Source organism: Myotis nattereri (assembly GCF_964212035.1).
Source record: "Myotis nattereri genome assembly, chromosome: 18".
NCBI classification, from domain to species: domain Eukaryota; kingdom Metazoa; phylum Chordata; class Mammalia; order Chiroptera; family Vespertilionidae; genus Myotis; species Myotis nattereri.
This window is the reverse complement of record NC_138093.1, coordinates 20,036,246-20,063,941: the sequence shown is the minus strand read 5'-3', so window position 1 is coordinate 20,063,941 and position 27,696 is coordinate 20,036,246. Positions and strand designations below refer to the sequence as shown.

The 27,696-nt window shown below is 38.5% G+C and overlaps 1 protein-coding gene across 1 annotated transcript in view; it reads left to right on the top strand.

The window, feature by feature from the left end:
* Positions 1 to 355: 355 nt before the first annotated feature.
* COP1 (COP1 E3 ubiquitin ligase) overlaps positions 356 to 27,696 on the top strand; it is a gene marked incomplete at its 5' end in the record, with an annotated part of 104,172 nt that continues 76,831 nt past the window's right edge. The window contains 6 exons of the mRNA XM_081113215.1: positions 356 to 771; positions 8,149 to 8,208; positions 10,282 to 10,379; positions 17,308 to 17,384; positions 18,336 to 18,455; positions 23,140 to 23,208. Of these exons, the coding sequence (XP_080969341.1) occupies positions 356 to 771; positions 8,149 to 8,208; positions 10,282 to 10,379; positions 17,308 to 17,384; positions 18,336 to 18,455; positions 23,140 to 23,208 (840 nt within the window). The remainder of the gene's footprint in view (positions 772 to 8,148; positions 8,209 to 10,281; positions 10,380 to 17,307; positions 17,385 to 18,335; positions 18,456 to 23,139; positions 23,209 to 27,696) is intronic.

The window sequence follows — 27,696 nt, the reverse complement described above, 5'->3', positions numbered from 1 at the left end:
GAGCACCACCCGGTCGGCGTCTGAAGTCGTATTCCCCTGCCGCTCCCGCCCCTTCCGCCGCTCGCGCACGTGCACGCGCACGCGCACGGCCGCTCCTCGGCGCGCCGGGGTTGGCTGCGGCGGCGGCGGCGGCCTGGAGGGCGGTAGTGGTTTTCACTCTGCGCGATTAGTTTCCTCCGCCCCCTCCCGTTGGACGCTGTTGTGTGGTCGCCTTAAAAAAATCAACTTTATTGTTCATCGGCCCCACCTCCCGCCGCGAAGCGCATCCTCAGGATGCACTGAGGCGGAGGGTAGGGGCGGCGGCGGGTCGCGGTCCCTCTCCTCCGAGAGCCCGGCCGGAGGGGAGGGAGTCAGGATGTCCGGGAGCCGCCAGGCCGGGTCGGGCTCCGCTGGGACCAGCCCTGGCTCCTCGGCGGCCTCCTCGGTGACTTCCGCCTCCTCGTCCTTATCCTCTTCCCCGTCGCCCCCTTCCGTGGCGGCTTCGGCAGCGGCGCTGGGGTCCGGAGGTGCAGCCCAGGCCGCGGGCTCCGGCGGCCTCGGGGGCCCGGGGCGGCCTGTGTTGGTGGCGGCCGCCGTGTCCGGCAGCGGCGGCGGCGGCGGCGGGGTGGTGTCCGCGGGCCTGTCCCGACTCAGCTGCCCGGCCCGGCCCAGCGCCGGCGGAGGCGGCGGCAGCTCCAGCCTCGGCAGCGGCAGCAGAAAGCGACCTCTGCTCGCCCCCCTCTGCAACGGGCTCATCAACTCTTACGAGGACAAAAGCAACGACTTTGTCTGGTGGGTGTGAAGAGCAGCCCCCTTGTCGCTCAGGTCTGAGCTGCTGTTCGGGCTGGTGGGTCCGGGGGAGGTGGCTTTTCGGTGCTGCTGGGGGATTCGAGCTGGTGGTTGGGGCTAAGAAGCGGGGATGTTGGGGGTCCCGAGCAGGGTGTCGTACTAACGAGGTAAGTGCTGGTGGGGACGTAAATGAAGGATGTTCAGGGAATAAGAAATAAGGGGGGACGAGATGGGCAGTCACATAAATGGGTGTGCACCAAAGAAGAAAGGTGGGCCTTGAGTTTTCTGGCTGCCTGGTGCATTAGGCATCCTATCAGTCCGATTGCTTGTCAAAGTGGATTAAACTTGTAAAGGAAGAGGGTTAAGCTTCCTGGGTTGCTCGAGGGTTGGAATTGTTGGCTAGAGTTTGCTTATGGAGACTGTGGTAGATGGTGCTCTAAAGCATAGGTATGGCTGTTTTAAGGAGAAGTAGTATTTCATGTAAGTATCCGTCCTATTTCCAAGGGCGGGCCCCTTTTCAATCTACTGTTGAGGCAAGAAAGTCTGTTTCAAAAAAGAAATTTCACCTCTCAATGTCTTGAAAGAGGGAACCACATTTACTAAATCTCATCCATGTATCAGATGTAACTGGTGTAATGCGTGCAGTGGTTCTCAACCTTCCTAATGCCGCGACCCTTTAATACAGTTCCTCATGTTGTGGTGACCCCCAATTTCATTGTTACAAATTGAACATAATTAAAGCATAGTGATGAATCACAAAAAAATATGTAATTATATGTGTGTTTTCCGATGGTCTTAGGCGACCCCTCCCCCAAAGGGGTCCCGACCCACAGGTTGAGAACCGCTGCTTAGAGTGTCCTGGCACTTCTGCTTTGAGAGACAGTAGGTATTAGACGTTTTGTCATCATAGTTGGCATCATGAATGAAACACCGTCGTGTTTAGTTACGATATTTGGCATAGAGGGTATAGTTAGATGTCCTTAAGTGAAAGATTTAGTTCATTGTATTGATGAGAGTGTTTTGGGATTTTCGTTGGATTTATACCCGAAATGCAGTCTAAATGGTAGACTTGTGAGGAAGGAATTGCATTAAGCTGAGTGAGAACTGGTAGGATTTCGTGCTTGTTATCTGGAGAAAATTGTATGTAGACTTAGAGGGTGTGATATAGGAAGTTGGCTTGCACTCTCATAGGGGAAGTTGATTCACTTCAGGGTCGAAGATCTGGGTTGGTGTCATTACAGTTGGCCATTGGATCACAGGGGTTTGAAGTGCCTAGTCCATTTATACGTGGATTGTTTTCTTTTCTTTTTTTTTTTTTAAATACATTTTATTGATTTTTTTACAGAGAGGAAGGGAGAGAGATAGAGAGCTAGAAACATCGATGAGAGAGAAACATCGATCAGCTGCCTCCTGCGCACCCCCCACTGGGGATGTGCCCGCAGCCCAGGTACATGCCCTTGACCGGAATCGAACCTGGGACCCTTCAGTCCGCAGGCCGACGCTCTATCCACTGAGCCAAACCGGTTTCGGCTACATGGATTGTTTTCAATAAATACAGTCGCCCCTTGTTCCGTGGTTTTGCATCTATGAATTCAACCAACGCTGAACAAAAACAGTATTTTCATATACTTAACCTCAGATAGGAAATAACGTTTTCCATTCCCGATTGGTTGAATCCACCATTCGAAGGGCCGACTGTAGAGTCAGAAGTTATAAGTGGCTTTTCAACTGTGTGGGGTCAGTGCCTCTAGCCCCTGAGTTATTTAAGGGTCAGTAATAATAAATATAATAGGAAGTTATTGATTAGACTTACAATGTCCAGTTCTTGCAGTTAATAATGTCTGTTCATATTTTTGCTTTTGTCTTAAATACGTCTGCATTCAGAATTAATTCCTTTTTAATTGAAATTGGGCTATAAATGTGATTGTTACTTATAAATAATTTAAGTAGCTTATTATTGGGTCTAAGAGGTGTTTGTGCCCATACTCAGTAGAGAGCATCATATGGTGAAGTAGAAGCTAATGAAACAAAGTGAGGGTTTGCAGGATTCAATTGTCTTATTGATTGAATGGTTTTATTTTATTTATTTTTATTGATTTTACAGAGTGAGGAAGGAAGAGGGAAGAGAGAGATAGAAACATTGATGCTAGAGAAACATTGATTGGCTGCCTCTTGCACACCCTCTACTGGGGACTGATCCTAAAACCTGGGCATGTGCCCTGACTGAAATTGAACCAGTAACCTCTTGGTGCATAGGACGAAGCTCAGCCCACTGAATAACACCTACTGGGCTGATTGAATGATTTTAGAGACAAGAAAGACAGACAGATATCAATTGGTTGCCCCACTTATCCATGCACTCACTGGTTGATTCCCTTATGTGCCTTGACTGGGGATCAAACGTTTTTTTTTAGCCACCATTTGCATTTCACTTTTCAGTAGGCTAAAGGAACACATGCCAGCATCCATATAAGTACACTATGTGAGAAATAAGGGAATCAAGCATTCATTCAGCAGATATTTATTTGGCACTCACTGTCTGCTAGGCACTGTATGAGTTTCATTGTACTCACTAACAGCTATTTTATAGGAAACTAGAGGCCTGGTGCATGAAATTCGTGCACGGGTAGGGTCCCTAGGCCTGGCCAGCGATCAGGGCCAATCCGGGCCTTCGGGCTGCTAGCCGGGGCCTGCCTTCCTGGTGGTCAGCGCACATCATAGCGAGTGGTTGAACTCCTGGTCGGTTGAACTCCTGAGGGGACAATTTGCATATTAGCCTTTTATTATATAGGATTGGAGAGGGATGGGGAGTATAAATAACTGGCACTTTTTTTATTTTTTAGGAGTAAGGTTATTTCTGGTGAAGTTGACTATTCAGAAGATTTCATTAATGGGAATCTAGTTTCCCGATTTTCAAGTTAGATTTGATTTGGCCAATCTTTTGGAGTAGGAAGATATGGATTAGGCAAGGCTCAAAGAATCCTTTTCATTTTTAATTGACTTTGGGTGTGGTTGGTCTTGTCTTGTATGCTTCACAGTCAAACTGAGTCAATCCCAATTACTCTATGCTTTTACATCTAAATGAGAGTGAAGTTTGACAATTCCTTATTCATTACATTTTAAAGATGTTTATACTTCACATTGTATTTGATCCTTAGAGCAATTCTGTGAAGTTATCTAGACTTCCAATTTTAATATAATACTAATATAATTATATTTCTATTGAGGTACAAAAATGTTGAGTAACTTTGTTTCAAATTGGACAGCTAAGGGACAAAATCAGAACTCAGATCTCCTAATTCTTGACCTAGTGCTTTCTTTGTATGGAATTAGACTACAGATCCTTAGGTTTGAGTACATGTATTTATCCTAGTGGTTTTTAAATGTGGTAGATTGGAGGGAAACAACTGTTCTATAATCACATGAGATAAATGTTTTTAATCCCTAACCTCTTCCTCTCCATGCCTGTCTGCCTGCTTACCTCCAGAATTGGAGGCTGGAGTGGGCAGTCTAGTTCGAAAAAGCTACTCTGGTGATAATGACATGTTGTCATCTTCTTGAGAATAATTGATTTAAAGTCAAATGCCTAATTTTCAGTAATACATATTGGCCTCTCTTGACTTATATATTTTAAAAAGTTTATTTTTAATTGCAAAATTGAACATTTAGGGATTTATAGTTTCCACACAAAGGATCAAAAGAATATATTATCAAATTGCAGGTCATTTTAACTGATTTATAGACAGAATTTTGTAGTACAGGAGAGTCGTATTTAGCTTGAAGTTGGAAAAATCGTTGACATTCAAAGGAAGTCTTTCTTACTTTCATTTTTCCAATTTTTCTTACATGATCCATTTAATTAAAGCTACTTGAGTTTAGCCTGTATTTGAAAGATGACTTCTTTTATTCTTTCACATTACTACTGCCTCTGCATTAGCTTTTCAACTACCTGAAATGCTCTTTTCTACTTCTGCAAGACCCAGTTATTCTCTAAGTTGCAGCAGAAATAAATGTTTTCAAAGTAGCTAGCCCCTTGTGGGAAGATTAACTCTAGTCATCTGTCTGATAAGAAGTAGGTAGGATCTACATTTAACAGATCTGACACTTATTAAATATGTCATTGCCTCTCAAGTCAAACTATTAATAATAGACTATCCTAAAAAAAGACTTTTTAATCACATAATTGTGTCATATCCTGGCATTATTACTTCGCTTAGATGTTAAATGTTTCTGAATTCAGATGTTATCTCACTGCATTGCACCCTAGGCAGCCATTATCTATAAATCATACTTAGCACTGAAGATGAAACCTGTGACCACATTGCTACAGTTTTCCAAACAATTAAAAAGTCTTTTTAAGAGATGTTAAAGCATATTCAACTACTGAAATAAGCTAGAATTCATTACATTGTTGTTATAGCAATATCAGTTAAGAACTTCCTTGAATCTGCAAAACAAAACTTGGCCCTGGCCAGTGTGGCTCATTTGGTTGGAGTGTGGTCCCATACACCAAAAGGTTTCAGGTTTGATTTCAGTCAGGGCACATGCCCAGGTTGTGGGTTTGTTCCCATGTATGGGCTTGTGCAGGAGGCAGCCTATCAAGGTTTCTCTCTCACATCAATATTTCTCTCTTTCCCCCTCTCCCTTTCTTCCCCTCTCACTCCCTCCTCTCTCTAAGATCAGTACAAACAGTTATTAAAAACAAAGCAAAAATTTTTTATTTTTATTGTTGAGGGTATTACAAATGTCCCCCACATCCCACCCCCTTTGCTCCCTCCGCCCAGATCCTGCCCCAACCTAGGCCATCACTGCACTATTGTCTGTGTCCATAGGCTGTGCATATATGCATATAATTTCTTTGGTTAATCTCTTCCCACATCCCCTCTTTTGTTCCCCCTTCCCTCTGAGATCTGTCAGTCTATTCCATGCTTCCATGTCTCTGGACCTATTTACTCATCAGTTTATTTTGTTATTAAAAACAACAACACCTTGATTCTTTTGTTTTATAATACATATGCTGGTTGGATGACAATGATGATGAAAGATACTCTGCAGAAGACGATATCAAGTCATAGTTCATTATGGTTCTTTTATCAGCATCAGTGTCAACATAAGATTTAGGTGCATCAAATGGCAGAGAAAATGAGGTGATTATGAAGCAGGATATAAAAGACTACTATTAACTTGAATTCTGGTCTATAAATTGAGAGGGAGGTACTTGTACAGTAGTAGTTTATTACCAAAGAGTGTGCTGATAGGAAACTACCTTTTCCCTTTACAAACCTTTCTTAATAACAGACCAGTCAATATTCCTTAGGTGACCATATTTCTTCTAACAATTGTTAAGATAACTATAACCTTAAACCTTGTTGCTCATTTTTTCTCCTTGCATATGTATGTATGTTCTTGATGGTTATAGAACTGGTAACCTCTTGGTTCATGGGTCGATACTCAACCCCTGAGCCACTCCAGCCAAACTATTTCTTCCTATTTTAAATAAGTTTAAGCTGCAACCCTTTATCCCAGTGGTTCTCAACCTTCCTAATGCCGCAACCCTTTCATACAGTTCCTCATGTTGTGGTGACCCTCAATCATAAAATTATTTTCGTTGCTACTTCATAACTGTAATTTTGCTACTGTTATGAATCGTATTGTAAATATCTGATATGCAGGATATATTTTCATTGTTACAAATTGAACATAAAGCATAGTGATTAATCACAAAAACAATATGTAATTATATATGTGTTTTCCGATGGTCTTAGGCAACCCCTGTGAAAGGGTCGTTCGACCCCCAAAGGGGTCGCGACCCACAGGTTGAGAACCGCTGCTTTATCCTCAAAGCTTCTCTAGCTTGGGAGGAAGGCTTTCTTCTTTTTCCTGTTAAAATTTGTATTATACAAAATTTGTATTCAACACAATTAAAATGATTCTTGACTTGTTTTTAACATATGTTTCCACATGTTTGCCTTTCACCTTGTTTGTTCTTTGCCCTCTGCCTTTCTTCATATATGTATGTATCAAGTTCTATTTATATAGGTCCCTACTATTTCAATATTTTCATTGAGTAACATGTTTTCTGGTCATATTCTCATATATAAGTTAATTGTCCTTTCATTTTTCAAAATTAAATTTAATGAACTGATTTTTGTCTCTATTTCTATGTAGAGAGAAAGGTGGATTGTAATAGATGGTCTGATTTCTGTTTATCGTATTTCTGATTTTATCTTTGGGAATCCATCCTTCTCTCTTCCTAGTCTGTGTACTTTGGGGTGGGAGCTCTTTGTCCCCAAATTCAGAATTGGAACACGTGATCCTAGGCCCAAGTAATCTAGTCATTGAATACATTGCCTTTTGTTTCTGACTTCTTCAATTTGGCATAATAATATTTTTGAGATTCATATTAAACTGTGATAAATGTATATACATAGGTGTATATGTATTTATGTATATAAATGTGTTTTTTAATGTATTCATTTTAGAGAGAAAGAGATGAAGGGAGAGGGAGAGAGAAAGAAACATCGATTGTCTACCTCCTGCATGCTCCCTACTGGGGATCGGGAATCGAACCTGTGATCTCTCAGTGCATGGGATGATGCTCAACCAACTGAGCCACACTGGCCAGGGCTGTGTGGTTATTTTTAAACTTATCTTGTGGAGTTTTACTCTGGACATGTATGAGTAGTATTCAGCAATGGACTTGATGAGAACCCTGTATAGAGTTGTAGAATTCTTTCTTCTTGTAGCTCCTTCCTCAGGTGTCCGCCTCAATTTTCTAAGTATATGTAGTACGAATGTACGTCTAGTAATAGGTACCTACCAACACTGTGCTGTTGAAAGTATTAAATGGGTTAATATATGTCATTGTTTTAATGGATATAGTTTGTGCTGTTTTGAGTATTAACTATCATTACCATCTTCATTACCTAGAAGAGTTATTGAAATTGGAATTGTAAATTTATCTTTCAGGAAATTAGTTTTTTTTGAGATAGGAAATAAAAGCACATTTGGATTAGTAGATCTAGGTAGATGTTTTTGAGTACGGATGATCAAAGAAGATGATAGAACTTTCTTAAGGACTCTTGTGATTGCATTGCACTATTAAAAATTATGGGTTAGTTAAAGTATTGGGGCCATTTTAATATACTTATTTAATTCATTTTAGAGCTTGATGGCCACTAGTGCCATCTTGAACAAATTGTCATTTGACCTGCAATCCCCTGAAGTTTATTCAGCTCAAGAGAAATTTCATCTCTCATTGATAAGATGTTTGGAGACTGCAGTGTATGGAAATAGGATTTTGTTGTATTGTTGCTGACTTTTTCTAATTTGAAATCCCTCTACTTTAAAAGTATCAATTATTTTCTATTTTCTTTTTAGCCCTATCTGCTTTGATATGATCGAGGAAGCATACATGACGAAATGTGGCCACAGCTTTTGGTAAGATGATTTTACTTAGCAAAATTGCCTTTTGGTATTCTTAAATCTGTGTGTAAATGTAGCTAGTGAGAGGTTTTGTTTTTGTTTTAAGTAATTTTGGTTATCTTGTAATCATATTATTTTTTTGATATATCTTTATAGGTTCTTTGGCTCAAGGCAGTAAGCATATGGTTGGTGTATAATATCTGTGAAGTAGTTAGGTTTACCATAGGCTTTACAGGTAGATTTTAAAACTTTTGGGTTTATTAATTGTTAAAGAGCTTTTAACTGTTCTTTTAGAAAATTGGGGTGGTGGTTCTGGGTAATCAGTACAAAGCACCTTTAACTCACTTGCGGGACTAGGTATGAGGCTCAGTAAAGCAGGTTAAACGGACATTGGAAAAGAATATAGAGGATTAAAAACTTCTGTGTTCTTTTTAACACTTCTATCAGTGTCATTAATATGTGTATATTTTGTAAAATTTAGTTGTGGTAAAATACACATAATAAAATTTACCATCCTAAACACTTCTAAGTTCAGTAATGTTAAGTATATGTGCACATTGTTGTGTTCATTCAATATCCAGAACTTTTTCTTGCAAAACAGCTACTACATCCAATGGCTAGTTTTAGCCAATAGAAACATTTTTTAATCCCATCATTTATAACACATAACCCAATTTTCAGAGATGCCAAAGTGTAAAGAAGCAGTTCTCAACCTGTGGGTCGTGACCCCTTTGGGGGTCGAATGACCCATTCACAGGGGTCGCCTAAGACCATTGGAAAACACATATATAATTACATATTGTTTTTGTGATTGATCACTATGCTTTAATTATGTTCAATTTGTAACAATGAAAATACATCCTGCATATCAGATATTTACATTATGATTCATAACAGTAGTAAAATTACAGTTATGAAGTAGCAACGAAAATAATTTTATGATTGGGGGTCACCACAACATGAGGAACTGTATTAAAGTGTTGCGGCATTAGGAAGGTTGAGAACCACTGGTTTAAAGGAAGAAAAAAACGTTCAATTCAGAAGAAAAGAAATATAACAAAGTAAAACAAAGCGAGAGAGGAGCCTTGGATAGGCCAGTGGATAAAGTAAAACACAATTAACTCACTCTACACTTGAGATAAAAATTTAACTACAAGCAGACGTACAGGAACTCTATACCTATTAAACAACTCCTCCTTTTCCCTTTCCCCAGCCTCTGTCAATTGCCATTTAACTTTCTATCTCTGTAAATTTGACTATTCTAGACCTCATATAGGTGGAGTCAAGTAGTACTTGTCTTTTTTGTGACTAGCTTATTTTACTTAGCATAATGTTCTCAAGTTTCATTAATATTGTAGCATGTGTCAAAGCTTCCTTTCTTTTTAAGGCTGAATAATATCCCATTGCATGTATCTATTATATTTTGTCTATTCATCTGTCAGTGGACTCTTGAATTACTTTCATCTCTTAACTGTTGTTAATAATGCTACTTTGAACATTGGTATATAAATATCTCCTTGAGACACTGCTTTTAGTTCTTTTGGTTATATATCCATAAGTGGAATTGCTGGATTATAGGTAATACTATGATTATTTTTCTTGAGGAATAGCCATACTGCTTTCTATATATAGTTGCAGTACCATTTTACATTCCCATCAACAGTGCATAAAGGTTCCAATTTTTCCACATCCTTGCCAACACTTGTTGATTTTTGCCTTTTTTTAAAAAATAGTAGCCATGTTAATGGGTATGTGGGTATGTAATCTGTGTATGTTTAATTCCTGTTGTTAATTTTTTTGTTTGGGAGTAATATATTCTACTTTCAGTTAATCATCTTTTTAAATTTTATATTCAGTAGATTTGTTATTTGAATTTATTTTTCAATAACTCTGTATACTATTGTCTAATAAATGCCCTATGTATCTTCTTTATGATATACAATATAAGCGGGAATAAATTGGATAAACTGTTTGATTGCTTAAGTTGAAAATGAGGAATAGAAAACTAATAGACATTATTTTGTGACCAGTTTATTAATCTGTCACTGACTTAATCAAACCTATTTTATTGTTTTTCTCTGCTAATAGCTACAAGTGTATTCATCAGAGTTTGGAGGACAATAATAGATGTCCCAAGTGTAACTATGTTGTGGATAATATTGACCATCTGTATCCTAATTTCTTAGGTGAGTCTTTGGAATGACTTTTTATTTTTAAAATATTTCCCCCCCCCCCAAAGTGTATGCTAGCATTTAATTTATTCAGAAAACATAGCTTCGACTAAGCAAGTCTCTCTTTCCTACTCACCAAATGCTTTCCCGTCTTACCTGGGTTGTGACAGATTCCATACCTTATCATATTATTTTTAATTTTTTTTTTTATAAATATATTTTATTGGTTTTTTACAGAGAGGAAGGGAGAGGGATAGAGAGCTAGAAACATCGATGAGAGAGAAACATCGATCAGCTACCTCCTGCACACTCCCATTGGGGATGTGCCCGCAACCAAGGTACATGCCCTTGACCGGAATCGAACCCGGGACCTCTCAGTCCGCAGGTCGACGCTCTATCCACTGAGCCAAACCGGTTTGGCATTATTTTTAATTTTTAAAAAAAATTTGATTGACACGACTCTTAGATTCTTGCATAGATGGCTGGACAGAATGTGAGGCTAAAGGAGAATGCCAGATGTCCAGAATACTTGTCTCTTTATATGGTGTTGTGCATTCCTGCTGTTTCTGCTTCAGGGGCAGAAGTAAAAAACATGGAAAAAAGGATTAAGGTAGAGGGGGCAGGACAAAAAAAAGCCACGAACATTCCTGCATGGGGGCAGAGAGTCTATGACCTGGGAGGCAATAGAAAAGTAAGAAGTAGGGAAGGAAGATATGGATGTAGAATTTTTGAGAGAGGAATGGTAGCCGGAGAAGAGAGACAAAATAGGAAATGCTTAGGGTGAATAGTAAATGGTTGATAATAGTATCTAGTCAGAGACAAGATATTATTATCATCAAGATATTTGTGAATATATAAGAATTCTACTTGTTGAATAGCCTAAGATTTGTTGGAAATCTTTAGATTGAGTTTTTAGGAATGAAGATTAATTTTCCCAAGATTAATTTTTAGATCTGGGTAGGCAGAATAGAGTACTACTGTGTATATTAGTCAAAAGTTTAATGCTTCATTCTAAAGAGTAACATACTCAGAGTTATAGTGTGATGTTTACTTGCATATTAAATTCTGACCTGCCAGTGCTCCAGTTGCAGTTTGGCTTTCTCAGCTCAATGTTGGTTTATAATAAACCATGAATTTGAACCTTTTCAGCTATGGCTTTCATTTTTATCTCTGCTCTAAAATTGCATTGGCTACAATCCTTTTTTTCTCTACCATTTAGTATTTTTTCATTAAGGAAAATCATTAGATGATTGCACAGCAGAAAGGAACCTTGGAAGAAATATTGCGAAGGTTTTCTGTTGGAATATCAAATTCTTCTACATAGAGTTTTATGATAAACTTGGAGAAGGAACTTAGGAAATGAGGAAATATAAGTGGTTTGATATTCTGCAGGACTGGACTTCATGGGCTAGGTTAAATAAAAGGGAAAACAAATCCTTCAAAGCAGAAGCCTTTAGGTTCCTGAACTTGGATTAATGCTGCCTTGTGGGCTCTAGAATCACTTTTCTATCAGTTGCATAACTTTGGAAAACTACTTCTTTTGAAATGATTAAATAAGGAAGGGAATCAAATGTTCTGAAAATTTGGAGATTTACTAAATTTTTTAAACAATATTCCTTAGTAAGTCCATAAGTTAGAAATTCTGTTATGTGACTTTCTAAATGGTGAGAGAGAGAATGAGAATGCTATACACCAGTATGGAAGGAATGTAAAAATGTTGGAAAGTAATTTCATACTATAAATACAGTGTTCTATATGTTAGTGTGTGTGTGTGTGTTCACTAGTGAATATTGAAGTCACAATTACTGATTTTCTAAGCTAGAAATTATCCTGGTGATAATATAGTTTTTAAACTCTTTTTATGGATAGAAATTTTTGATTTTGGGCAATTGGAATGTAAGTACTTTTGAAGTCTTAATTACAGTGCAGCTTTCAATGAGATTTTTTATGCCAGCTATGGAAATAACATTTTATCCTGATATATCTCTTTCTGTTTTTCTGCCCATCTTCAGCCTTTACCTTTGTATAGTGATGGTCAGACTCTTAGGTTTCCTCACACTAAGTAAATAGGGATTATATTTCTTATGCACTCAGGATACCATTGAGATCTCTTTCTAAAGTGGAATACCACTTGTTTTTTTCTATACTGAAAAACTCTTCTAAGTTATTTACTTACACTAGAGGCCCGGTGCACAAAAATTTGTGCACTTCGGGGGGTAGGGGGTCCCTCAGCCTGGCCTGTGCCCTCTCGCAGTCTGGGACCCCTCGGGAGATAACGACCTGTTGGCTTAGGCCTGCTCCCGGGTGGCAAAGGGCAGGCCTAATCCCTAGGTGCAGCCCCTGGTCGGGCTCAGAGCAGGGCCGATTGGGGAGTTGGGGTGCCGCCCCCTGTCATGCACAGAGCAGGGCGATCGGGAGGTTGTGATGCCACCCTCAGTCACGCTCAGGGTAGGGCCGATTGGGGGGTTGGGGCACCGCCCCCTGTCACAGTCAAGGCAGGGTGGATGGGGAGGTTGCGGCGCCACCCCCTGTCACGCACGGAGCAGGGCCAATCCGGGGGTTGGGGCACTGCCCCCTGTCACTCACAGAGCAGGGCCCATCACGGGTGTTGGGGCTCTGTACCCTGTCATGCACAGACCAGGGCCAATCAGGGTGTTGGGGCGCTGCCCCCTGTCACACACAGAGCAGGGCCCATCAGGGGGTTGGGGCGCCGCCCCCTGTCACGCACAGAGCAGGGCCCATCAGGGGGTTGGGCGCTGCACCCTGTCACACACAGATCCGCAGGGCGATCAGGGGTTTGGGGAGCTCCCCCCTATCAGGCACAGAGCAGGGCTGATCAGGGGGTTGGGGCACCTTCCCCTGTCACGAACAGAGCAGGGTGGATAGGGAGGTTGTGGCCCCGCCCCCTGTCACACACAGAGCCGCAGGGCGATCAGGGGGTTTGGGCGCTGCCCCCGTCACGCTGATCCCGGTGCCGGGAGGCCTCGCAGCTCCACTGATCCCGGTGCTGGGAGGCATATTAGCCTTTTACTATATAGGGTAGAGGCCTGGTGCACGGGTGGGTGCCGGCTGGTTTGCCCTGAAGGGTGTCCTGGATCAGGGTGGGGGTCCCCACTGGGGTGCCTGGCCAGCCTGGGTGAGGGGATGATGGCTGTTTTCAGCTGGTCACACATCCTTCAGGGTGGGGGTCCCCACTGGGGTGCCTGGCCAGCCTGGGTGAGGGGCTGATGGCTGTTTGCAGCTGGTCACACACCCTTCAGGGTTGGGGTCCCCACTGGGCTGCCTGGCCAGTCTGGGTGAGTGGCTGAGGGCTGTTTTCAGGCTGGGGGTGACTGAAGCTCCCAACCGCTCCTTTTTTTCTTTTTTTTTCTTTTTTATTCTGGGCCAGCTTTAGCTTTGATGCTTGGCTCCAGCTTTTAGGCCTCTGCTGCTGAAAGTAGGTTTCTGGCCTTTGCTTACAATGTTGCGATCCTGATGGCTGAAGCCCGGCGGACTAAAGCAGGTTTCTGGGGTTTTGTTTAGCTTCTATATTTGTTACATAGTTGCTTAGAGTTGCAGCTCAGAGGCCTGCAGCGGCAGGCGGGGAACGTTGGAGTCCTCCGTCACTGAAGCAAGCAAGCCTCATGTTAGTTTCAAGCTGCCTGGCTGCCGGCCGCCATCTTGGCTGGCAGTTAATTTGCATATTGCCCTGATTAGCCAATGGGAAGGGTAGCGGTCGTACGCCAATTACCATATTTCTCTTTTATTAGATAGGATAGGATTATTTCAGCTCTCAGAGCTCTCTCTCTTGATCCTGGAAGGCTCATGTGGGGTGAGGGGGTTGGGTGGCAGTGTCTCATCCACCTATTCCACTTCTGCCATTCTGCATTTGTTCTCTACTCCTGCAAGGCTTGCTCTCTAGTCTCCCTGTTCCTTCCTGTGTAAGATCTCTCTTTAGCTGCCCCATCCTTTCGCGGTCTCTCTTTCTCTTTCTCCCTCCTTCTGTACCTTCCTCTTTCCCTCCCTTTCTCTCTCTTAGTTTCCTCTGTCTATAGATAAAAATTATAACTTAATTTTTAAATCTTCCTAATGAATGGCCCTCTTTTTATTTATTTATTTTTTAAATATATTTTATTGATCTTTTTTACAGAGAGGAAAGGAGAGAGATAGAGAATTAGAAACATTGATGAGAGAGAAACATCGACGAGAGAGAAACATCGATCAGCTGCCTCCTGCACACCCCCTACTGGGGATATGCCCACAACCAGGGTACATGCCCTTGACTGGGATCGAACCCCGGACCCCTCAGTCCGCGGGCCAACTGAGCCAAACCAGTCAGGGTGAATGGCCCTCCTTTTAAAGTAAAGGACAACATGAATGCAAAGTTTAAAATCCCTGTGTTTTGTGTTTTTTTAAGTAGCTAATGCATGTAACATCCTTACTACTGTCCTAAGTGCTTTATGTATGTTAACTCATTTAATTATCATTTGTCATCTTCATTCCTCAGGTGAGGAAAGTAAGGCAGAATTTAAGTGCATAAAAGTTATTCAGCCAGTAAGTGGCAGAGTAGGGATTTGGTCCTAAGCAGTCTGGCTCAAGAGTCTGTGCTTTTACTACACTATCCTGCATCTAAAAAGACAGTTGCTAAAAAGGAAAATTTAGCAGTAGAAATGCATTGATGTTCTTAGTACTATCGGTGTTATAAGAATCTATAAAATTATAATTATGAATATAGATCAGCCGTGGGCAAACTACGGCCTGCGGGCCGGATCCGGCCCGTTTGGCTGTTCTATCCGGCCCGCGGAGCCGAAAGAGCGGAGGGTTCTCTTGCTCTCCCCTCCGCTCCTTCACCAGCAGCAGTGTTAACATGTATTAGTTCACACAAACACTCCACCCATGCTTTTGTTCCGGCCCTCCGGTCCAGTTTAAGAACCCATTGTGGCCCTCGAGTCAAAAAGTTTGCCCACCCCTGATATAGATTATCCTTCAATTTCAGTGGTATATGAGATTTCTTGGTCAAATGCAATGTAATATATATCTAAAGTATTATTGTTATTTAACTCACATTTTTTTTTAAATATATTTTATTGATTTTTTACAGAGAGGAAGGGAGAGGGATAGAGAGTTAGAAACATCAATGAGAGAGAAACATCGATCAGCTGCCTCCTGCACACCCCCTACTGGGGATGTGCCCGCAACCAAGGTACATGCCCTTGACTGGAATCGAACCTGGGACCCTTCAGTCTGCAAGCCGACGCTCTATCCACTGAGCCAAACCGGTTAGGGCTAACTCACATTTTATTCAAATGGGTAATTCTACAACTGAAACATTAAACTCTTATTTACATACTCCTCTTTATTTCCCAGTACTACATTATTTTAAGTTCTCTTCGTTATCTTCCTTTGGTTATAATGATAACTTTACTTGTGACATACATACCAGCTTCTTCAGAATCTGGCTCCAATCTAGCTACATTTCCATTCTTAGTTCTTAGCCCCTGTTAATCATTAACAAAATCACTATGACCCTGTGTTTCAGCCATATTCAGTTTAAATCACTTTATCTTCTGCTGTCTTATGACTTTGTCCCTTGCCTCCCCTTCCTCTATCTGAATTTTTTTCCACTTAGTTAATCTCTGTGTTCCTGTTTTGGCTCAATTCTAATGTCACCTTCTACTGGAAGCCTATTTCTTAAATTTTGATTACTCCTCTTCTGTGTTCTCTGTAAATCTGTTTCAATGATAACACTGATTTTTTACATTATGTTACAACTACTGCATCATATATATTTGTCTTCCTACTCTGAGCTGCTTGAGTCTTGGATTGAGTGTTACTTAGATTTAGTCTCACTCACTTTTGAAGTTTGGATATCTAGTGTGGGCTTGATACCTCTCTTGTTTGTTAGAAAATATTTGTAGTTGGATTGTGGTGTAATGGAAATTTTAGATAATTGGGTTTGTATCCCAACCCTCTTATGTACTGTGTGTCATGCTCTCTAATATTCCCTCATCTCTAAATAGGAGGAACAACCAATGGGATAATGTCTGTAAATTAAAGCACTTACCTAGCCTAGTGCTAGTTTCCCTTTATCATTTTTTTTAAATCAGCTAGCTGTTAAAGACAGAATAATCCAATTAAAAGTGGCTTAACCATTAAGGAAAATGTATTGATTCCCATAAAAAGAATTTCTAGAACTAGGTAATTCTGTGGTTCTGTAACATTATCAAGTTCTTTCCATCTTTTTGTTCCTCCATCCCCAGCATATGTATTGGTCTTAGGCTAGATCCCCTCAAGACTGCAGGATGGCTCTAAGCAGTTCCAGATATCATCCATTCATGATGGCAGGGAACGAACTCGTTTTTCTCCTCTACTTCTTTCTGAAAGACAGCATTCCCCTCATTGGTCAAAACTAGGTCACAAACTTAACACCATGTCAGTCACTGGCAAGAGTATAAATGACTAAATACCATGGACCTGAGGAAGGGTCTAGCGCCTCTGAAAGTATGTGGTAATCTGACACTTGGAAAAAATCTGCTGTTATTTAAATAAAAGATGGATGGTTTGTGGATAGGTAACTGACATTGTCTGCCAGGATATTTATAGAGGAGTCAAACAAAAAGAAAAAACATAAATCTTTAGTACCTACCTCATAGACTCAACCAGTTACCATGGAGAGCATGGTACAGTCTCACACAGTGAAGAATTGTCTCTCTCTAAGTGCCAAGCAGTGACATTATTGAAACGTGTAAGAGTAGGTACATATTCTGAGAAGAATTCTGAGTAATAATAGTAATAGTTTTACCAGTAGTAGCCTGTGACAAAACTGTTTTTAATTTGAAATTTCTGCTTAGCATCATTTTAATTTGAAGCTTTGTAAACTTAAAATACAGTTCATTTAAACAGAACAATTAGATGATACATTTAACACAATTATGCGTGTTTCTTGTTTTGTTTTTATTTTCAGTGAATGAGCTCATTCTCAAACAGAAGCAAAGGTTTGAGGAAAAGAGGTTCAAATTGGACCACTCAGTGAGTAGCACCGTATGTTTCAACTCTTATTACTATTTTTTAATACATTTTAATTCATTGTTTTTATTGCTTTAATATTAGATATTCAAATTTTAGTATATTGTTGATTTTTCTTAAAGGAAATTTGTTTACCATTGTTTTGTTTAATAAAGAACTTTCTTAACTGCATTGTTTAAAATTTACTCTAGTGATCATCTTTTGGAAGGTTGGTGGGATCACATTTAGATAGTTTGCTTGTAATACATGACAGTTGAAAGATTATACGGCAGAGTAAAACTATGTGTGGTAATTTGGGAAAAACTGTTGAAAGAGTCTCAATTTAAGAGGATTAACCCCAAATTATTGAGGCAGGTGAGCTTAAATTAAGACCTTACAACTAAATACCAAGTTGAAAGTATGGCTAGAAAAAGAATTAAAACTCAGGCACTTATTCTGAAAGGAATTACACCTTTAGAGATGCTGACTCAACATTTGTCTTGAATATGCCTTTCATGTCTGTTATCTAAATAAATTTAAGGGGAAAAGAGTATTTAAATGATCATGAGAAGGCAGTGGGAAGCCACTAGCTGGGGAAAAATAGGTTGGAACAATATAGTGTACTAGAAGCCCAGTGCACAAAATTCAGGCACGGGTAGGGTCCCTAGGCCTGGCTGGTGATCAGGGCCAATCTGCGGGGTGACAGGCGGGGCAATCAGGGGGGGCCCCTGCTGGCACCTGCCTTGGCTGGCCTGGGGCCTGAGGGCTGGGGGAGCTCCTGCATTGAATGTCTGCTCCCTGGTGGCCAGTGCGCCTCATAGTGACCAGTTGTTCTGCCTTTTGGTCGATTTGCATATTAGGCTTTTATTATATAGGGTTTTTGTTATCTGTGTAATAATCATATTAGGAAGTAGCAGTTAAACATTTGTTTTAGACACTAAAACAATCTTCTTAGAAAGTTATTGTGTTTCTTTTCCTTATTTTTAGAATGGCCACAGGTGGCAAATCTTTCAAGATTTACTGGGAACTGACCAAGATAACCTTGATTTGGCCAACGTCAACCTCATGTTGGAATTACTAGTGCAGAAGAAGAAACAACTGGAAGCAGTAAGTGGTAGCTGAACTTAAAAAAAACATTGATTTAAATGGTGCTGTTTATTCCATTGTAAAAGATCTAGAAATGTTTATAAATAATAGGGTAGTGTCACTTAATCCATCCAATTTTATTCAGCTAGAAACATCTTCAAGGTGTCACTTATAACAGATTCCCCTTTTTCAAATAAGAGAAAGAACAAAATGTTTGTAATATAACTTAGAGTGGCCAGTTTGTATTAACGAAAGTTGAGTGTTAAGAAAGATCATGAGAAAGTACAATTTTATTTTAATAAGGAACAATTATATTGGTTGTCTTTCTTCTAATGAATATCTTCTTTGCTATATTGTCCCCTCTTTACATACAAGATTTGAAGGAGAAAATAGAGATTATTTTTATCTACATAAAGTCCTCCCAAAAGGTCTCCATTGGTAGAGTAGTAGTATATTGCTTAACTAAGTGCATTTAGAAAAATGGGAACTGGAACTGAATATATCCAGTTTGATGTAATGAAATGTAGATAAATAGAAAATTGCATTTATTTCATGTAAAAATGTAAAATGTGAATTTGCATGTATTAGGAATTGAATATGATTCATGATAAGCAATGCACCCCTTAAGCAAATACCCACTCCGAACTAGCTTAAGAAGCAGATATTTATTGATAGGATAAGGGAGTGAGTAGCTCATATACATTAAGAGGGAAGAGCTTATCAACCAAACATTAGAAAGATTGGAACCATGAATCTGTCTTTGGGCTTCCTCTTTGTGTGTGTGTGGGCTCGCTCGTGTGAGAGAGAGAGAGAAAAACAGGTATGATTGTCTTTTCTAAGATTTTTATCACATGGTAGATGATAGGTTCACTTGTACTTCCAACTTCAGTTTAAAATTTTCTGTGGATAGATTCTGATTAACATAGCTTGATCTGGATCACAGAATGGGAATATTTTAGTGGGAGAAAGGAGTAGGTGAAGTTAAGATGACCAAAATGAGTTTCCCATTCTGTGTCTTTTTGGGGGGACAGGGTTGTTGCAGATTTGTCCTGTTTTTATTTTTAAGGGGGCCTTAATCTTAGTGTATATCTATATCTATATCTATATATCTATATCTATATCTATATCTATCTATATGTCTATCTATATCTATCTATATCTATCTATATCTCTATCTATCTATCTATCTATCTATCTATCTATCTATCTATCTATATTCATTCTGTATTTCTCACTACATTTTAGCCAGATGTAGAAGTTCAATTTGTATGCTTTTGGTCTTTTGAAAAAAATTGTTTTCAAATATATTTTATTGGTTTCAGAGAGGAAGGGAGAGGGAGAGAGAGATAGGAACATCAATGATGATAGAAAATCATTGCTCAGCTCCCTTCCGCATGCTCCACACTGGGGATTGAGCCTACAACCCAGGCATGTGCCCTTGACCGGAATCAAACCTAGGACCCCTCAGTCCGCAGGCCGATGCTCCATCCACTGAGCCAAACCAGCTAGGGCTGATCTGTTGAAATTTATTGTGGTTTTCATTATATGGTATATGGTCTATTTTGTTAAATTATAACTTGCTTTTGAAAACAGTATTGCTCTTTGTTGTAATGCTTTTATAAAATTGATTACGTAGTTTGTTAATATTATTCAATCATTTTTTCCTCCTAGCTCTGTCAGTTACTGATAAGGATATGTTAAAAATATAATTTAGATTGTCCATTTTTCACTGTTTTCTGTGATTTTTGCTTTGTGTATTTTGAAGCTCCTCATTAAGTGTATGTGTCCCCCCCAAAATGTATACATGTCTAGGATTGTTATGTCTTCTGGATGAATTGTTCCATTTATCATTATGAATTGTATTTGATTATCACTTGAAATAGTCCTTGTTCTGAAGGTGGTTATAGTTAATCATACTACCAGAAGTGCATATCCTTTACCATTTTATTGATAGTAGATTTAAGGAAAAGAATGTATTGATATAGAGAAAATTAACCACCTAAATCATAGTAACAATTACACAAGACATGGCAAAGTGACTCTTGATTTGTGAAATGTTACCTGCTTATTTTATAGATAGGGACTTAGGCCAAGTAGGGGAAGCACTCAAAAGTTTTACAAGATTTTTAGGTTAGAATCCTTTCTCTAATACCTGAAATTTAAGTCTTGTTTTGTCTTCTCTTCTGTCTACCCCACCTCCTCCCCCTCTTGCTTTTCTTTTCTCTTCCCTTTTCTTAAACTCCAAGTAATAAATAGTACTCCTAATTTACAAAGTCAAATGATATTCCAAGATCAAAGGAAAAGTGTTATTGTTGTTTTTATCATAAAGTTTGGGCTGCTCTCCCCCTTTTTTACAAATCAGTAGCATTCTTTTTTTTTTTTTTATTGATTTTTTAAAGAGAGGAAGGGAGAGAGATAGAGAGTTAGAAACATCGATGAGAGAGAAACATCGATCAGCTGCCTCCTGCACATCTCCTACTGGGGATATGCCCGCAACCCAGGTACATGCCCTTGACCAGAATCGAACCTGGGACCTTTCAGTCCGCAGGCCGACGCTCTATCCACTGAGCCAAACCGGTTTCAGCAACAAATCAGTAGCATTCTTAACCTGTTTACATGTCCTAGTTGATAGACAGAAATGAAGTTTCAAACTTACTATTTTGAAGATAGTTTGTACACTTTTTTTGCAAATGAACCGTATTCTTTATTAGCAGTCTTGGTTGTGCATGTTTCTTTTTGTATGAAGATGTGATCTTGACTCTCTAGCCATTAATAATCTGTAGACAGTTGTAAATAATCAGTGTGAAGAGTCCCAAGAAAGAGTCCCAATGTATCCTGGGATACAATGTCATATTGTTGGGACACAGAGCACCTGTTTGTTCTTTAGGATAGTTTAACTTCTCAGGAATGTGTCTCAGGTTCAATAAATGCCAGTTTGTTATGCAAGAAAAAACTTCACTTTAAAATCTCATCACACCATACTTTACAAATGTATGTATTTATTTTTATTTGGAGAGTATGTTTATTAAAGTTGGGGACAGTGAAAGAAGAAAGGACTTAGGATAGAAAACCAACAGGAGAGACTAGGAAGGGCTGCGTTTGCTCTCTAGAAACATTATGGGAAAGAAGTGAACCAAGATGGGGCTGCTGTCAGTTCACTGGAGGGTCAGAGAAAAGGGGACCTTGGGGACAGATGTAGGGTTAGCCCAGGAGGAGCTGCCTCTGCCCATTGCTCCCCTGGTCACAAGTCTTCTCTGGTCCATTAGAGCTTAGGAGATACATGCCTGTGGGGGGTAAAGAAGAGAAAGGGAAAGGTGTGGCCTTGCTCCCAGGAGGGAGAGCACACTTACTTAGTTGTGATACATTAATTCAGTTGTGTTTGTTAATTGGAATATCCTAATGTGATTGTCAGTTCAGATGTGCCTTCTTTGTCCTTTTTTGTCTTGGCTTAAACATTTCATTGATCTATTTTGCCTCTTATTCTTTAAAATGCCTTTTAAAGAATATCCCCAAAGGGGATATACCCTGGGAATGGAGGTGAAGTGGCCATGCTCTTTTGTAGTACATGTAATATCTTAGTGATTCTTCAAATTTTGATGGGCTTATTCTTATTATCTGGGGAATTGTTAAATATATGTATTTCTAGAATCTTTTCTAAAGTAATAGAATGAGGTAAAACCTGTCCCAGTGTTTATTTTAACAACTGGCTCCTATGATTCTGTTGCATAGCCAGGTAAATGCAAGTTTTATTAACCCTTTGTATGCCATAAGCATCTATAGAGGCAAGAGGGATGGTTTACGTTTTGGACACATGGCAGTTAACTGGTTAATCTCTCTTATTTATTTATTTTTGTTTGTTTTGGAAGTGTTCCACTGGGCATTTTTATTCTATTTTTCAAATATATATGAGAAATCATAATTATATTGTTCATAAACTATCTCATTGAAATTCCATTTTTACCTTTTGATTTTCTTTGTACATATATTTATTGATTCACTTGCAATTCCTTAATTCTTTATGTGAATTTTAACATTAAAATATATATTTTTTGTGATTGTATTTTTTGATACCCAAAAAATGTTAAGCTTATAATAATCATTTATCTGTTAAATTTTTGTTTGTTACCAAGTTGGGTTATTTACCCCTTCCTTCAGTTGATGATATTAAAATTTTGTTTCTAAGTGTTTGATTTGACTGAAATCTTTTATAAGACTGTATTGTCACATCTGTGAGTAGGTAATAATCAGAAATAGTAAATTTGACTTCTGATATATGGATTTCTTTTCATTTATCGTGCTTCTTACTCCCCTGCAAATAAAATTTTTATGAGGAAAATTATGTTAGTGTATAGAATCTCTACTCTGTTAGTTCTACCATGATTCTTTTTCTTGATGTTGTATTGGTATGATTGGAAATAGAAAGGCAAGACAGGTAGCAGAATTGCCACTTACTATGAGTAGTTTTTTAGCAAGGTAGATGAGGAATGTAATTTAAGGCACCTTTTTCTTAAAATTAGTTTTAGTTTGGGGGAAAATGGTTTGCTTTTTAAAATTCCAATTAGCAAATGGGAAAACTGAATAGAAGTAATAGACTGACTTAAATGGATGCATTAAGTTGTTTCCTACTGATTATATTGTGGTATTAAAGAAAACGTTGAACTCATAGTTATATTTTTATAAGAACAATTATAATTTTCTATTATAGGAATCACATGCAGCCCAACTACAGATCCTTATGGAATTCCTCAAGGTTGCAAGAAGAAATAAGAGAGAGGTATATTATTTTGTGTATTTTACATAATGTTTTATTTACTGTTGTTGACTATTCCCATTTCTCCCCTATTTTTGTAAAGGCATATCAGGTTAAAAAGAATTTTTTAATATTTAAAAACCATTTGAGTTTTCTTAAGCTTTGTTATTTTAACTTCTTTTACCTTTACAACTTGATTCTTTAAAAATCCCTTTTTTGGAGATGTGCATAGGATTGCATGCAGTGAGTTACCTCAAAGCTGTAAAGAATATAAAACAGAATTCTTGAATGACAGCCCTCCCTTCACCCTGAAAGAAAATTTAGGTAATAGAACCTTAGGTAGAAAGGGTTACAATTTTTGTAATGATAAAAATGCATGATGGGGTGAAAACAAGTAAAAACATAGCTACCTATTTAGAACTTAAAAGATGTAAGTCATGCAGGATAGCTAGAAGATAATTTTCATTAACAATTTTATAACTGGAATGTTCTAATTTAACACTTATAAAATTCCTTAGTCCTATTGCACTTGTACTAAGTATAGAAAAATCAAAGGCAAAATCCTATGCCCTTGGTAGCATGCTAAAATAACTTTGAAAGTTGTTTTATATTTAAATTCCTATCTCAAATCTTATGTATTTTTATTTTGAGTTGTCTAATTAGGATACTTTTTACTCATTAAGAAATATGATCACCTATTATGTGCTAGGTCCTTGGCTATCTTTTATTATTTTTGAAAATTAAAAGATGAGAAATGTCTCTATTTTGATGAAATACTTTGTGCATTGCCAGAACCTTATATTATCTTAATTTGATAACTCCCCTTTTTTGATTATTCATGATCTGTATTTTTAACTTTTTAGATAAAAGCTTTGTATTATGCTAGTGCTTATAGCTAATATTTTTTACATGGCTTATGACTATATTTTTCTTATCCTTAACTTTTGTTAACAATTTTTATTTTAATGTCTGTTATCAGAAACACTATCTTCATTATAAATTTAAGATTTATTTATTCCTTTTTTTGTGGGTACTTCTTAAACTTTAATATGCATAAGGATCTTGTTAGAATTCAAGTTCTGATTAAGGGTGTGTGTGTCAGATTTTGGTAATCTACATTTCTAGCAAGCTTCAGTTGATAATGCTCTTGTTCCTTGGACCACACTTTGAATAACAAAGTTGAAAATTTTATAATATATGGAAATAAAATTATTAATTAAATATGTACACTCAACATTTTTTCTATAGGAAATTCTTTGGAAGAGTAATAATTTTCCATATTCCATACAATACCCTACTTTTAAAACAGAATGTGCAATTGTTTTGCAGTAGTTGTACATGTTTCTTCTTGCCTTAAACTTTGAACTTATTGAGACTAAGATTCAGTACATAGGAAATTGCCTGATAATGAATGACTAAATGAAATCAGTTAAGTATCTGGGGGTTAAACGAAATGGCTGGTCATTGTCTGTATCCTGAGTTATTTAAGGTTTTCATTAGCCCCTGAGGTTTTTTAGTGCTTCTCTAGGGGTCTATTAATGCTTACAATAAATTGTTAGATTTGAAATTGTCTCAGGTAATGAGAACATAGCATAATACTGTTAAAAAAGCTGTAAGGGTTCTGAGGTTTTTAATCTTACCAGCAAGTTAACAAGTTAGCCTGTTACAGTTTATAGGTGCTGGCAGCAGACGTGTGACTCCTGGGTTGGAGATAAAGGACTTAATTATATCAATCTGGCAGCCTCAGCCTCTTATTTGCATCAGTTCCTCGTGACCCCCAAGTTTTACAGGGGCAATGTAGAGATGGATCCAGGTTGACACTACACATACATGGATTTATATTACAACTAAGGAACCCTGAACTTAGGAAACCCTAGTCTTTTAAAGGGGTCTACTAGCAAACCTGTCCAACCTTGATGCAGGGACACACTTCTTATTATATTATCAGAAAATAAATCTGCCCTGTTTCCTGGAAGAAGTACTGTTTCTGTCTTGCCGGGACATTCTTTATACATAATTGAAAAGATAATTTAGAACAATATCTATCACAAGATGAGAAGTGTGAGAGATCAATGGAGAATTGGTTCTTAACAATAACTCTTTCTTGTGATCCTAATTTGTCCTCTCTCTAATTTGGTGTTTCTCTACCTTTGTTATTAAATGTCTGGGGTAATAGTGCTGTAGAATTTTTCAGCTTAACTTAATTTGAAGTAATGTGATCTTGTGAATGATTCATTTTGGTTTTCTTTGGTCCATATTTTATCATGGTAAGCAGTTTAACCAAGATACATACTACTGTAGTTCCAGGTACTTCTGAATATTGGTTGCCTCTTCTGTGCACTGATTATATTGTGAATAATACATTTATGTTTTCTTGTGTTCAGTGTATCCATCATTCAGTGATTTTTGAGTATTTCAAGTTTAATTACACATGGGACTTTGAGGACTAGGTCAGTGATGGCGAACCTATGGCACGCGTGTCAGAGGTGACACATGAACTCATTTTTTTGGTTGATTTTTCTTTGTTAAATGGCACTGAAATATATAAAATAAATATCAAAAATATAAGTCTTTGTTTTACTATGGTTGCAAATATCAAAAAATTTCTATATGTGACACGGCACCAGAGTTAAGTTAGGGTTTTTCAAAATGCTGACACGCCAAGCTCAAAAGGTTCGCCATTACTGAGCTAGTTTAACAAATTATAAACATTTGAAAATTTGGAGCTAGGTTAACATACTTTACCTGTTTTATTACATTTCATAAATTTCTTCATGATTGGAGTTGGGTACAGTAGTGATTTGTAATCATAATAAACTTTAGTCTAGAAAATATAGTCAAATAATGCTTCAAGATTTAGTGTAGATGGAATAAAGTGAGTGGTTATATTTTTTGCATGTATTATAAAGTATATTTTCATATCTAATCCTGAAAATGAATATAATTGTAAAAAGTCTTATCTCTAGTAGTATAATTTGTACTTGGAGTTAACGCAAGTAAAATACAGAATGATCAGGAGGCAAAGTACTGCTTTTGAATTTATTTTCCTAAGATTAGCATTCAGATTTTTAAAAAAATATATTTTATTGATTTTTTACAGAGAGGGAGAGGGATAGAGAGTTAGAAACATCTATGAGAGAGAAACATCAATCAGCTGCCTCCTGCACACTCCCCACCGGGGATGTGCCTGCAAACAAGGTACATGCCCTTGATTAGAATCGAACCTGGGACCCTTCAGTCCACAGGCTGATGCTCTATCCACTGAGCCAAACCGGTCAGGGCAGCATTCAGATTTTGAAAATTAACTTTGATTTCTTATTTATTCATTCATTCCTTCCTTTTTCCCTCCCCCTTTTCTTACCTCCCTCCCTCCCCCCAAGGGTATGTTTAGAATATGTTTAGAAAGAGGAAGAGAGAGGGAGAGGTCGGGGGAGAGAGAGAAACATTGATTGGTTGCCTCCCATACTCTTCTGGACCAGAATGGAGCCCAAAACCTTTCGGTGTATAGGACAATGCTCCACCCAACTAAGCCACCTGGCCAGGGCTATACTTAACTTTTAATTGGGGTTATGATGAGTCTTGGTTTAGACATCGATGTATACCAAAAAGAAGTAAAATCTGCCTTTCAGATTTAACATATTAATTTCTTTCTTTTTTTTTTTTTTAAAGCAACCCTGCCTTCTTTTTATTTTTTTTATTTTTTTTTTTTTTTATATATTTTATTGATTTTTTACAGAGAGGAAGGGAGAGAGATAGAGAGTTAGAAACATCGATGAGAGAGAAACATCGATCAGCTGCCTCCTGCACATCTCCTACTGGGGATGTGCCCGCAACCCAGGTACATGCCCTTGACCGGAATCAAACCTGGGACCTTTCAGTCCGCAGGCCGACGCTCTATCCACTGAGCCAAACCGGTTTCGGCAACATATTAATTTCAATGTCACATCTTCCTAGTATCTTAGGGTATTAGGATCCTATATTTAATTTTCATTTTTTACTTATTTTACCCTACTGACTCTTTCAAATATTAAGAGACGGGATTGTGCACTTAGTAGACCTCTGAATTAGTTATCTATTGCTGTGTAACAAGCTACCCTCAAATTTAATGGCGTCAAACATCAAACATTTAATATCCTGGGTGTAGTGTAACTGAGTGTCTTGGCTCAGGGTTTCTTACTAAGCTACAGTCAAACTGTTGGCCAGGATGGCAGTTATCTCAAGGTCCCACTGGGATAGGAACCATTCCAAGCTCACTCACTGGCCCTTGGAAATAAATGCCAATTTCTTGCCACAAGGACTTCTCCATAGGATAGCTTCTTACATGACAGTTGGCTTCCCTTAGGAAGCACGTGAGAAAACAAGAGAGGTTTTGAAAATAGCACATACTTTTTGTAAATGAATCTGGGAAGTGACATCCCAACATGGGTACTGTTTTCTGTTCATTAAAAGCAAATAAGTAGTTCCAGCCCACAAGAAGAGAGGGAATTTAGAAGGGTATGAATACTAAGAGGT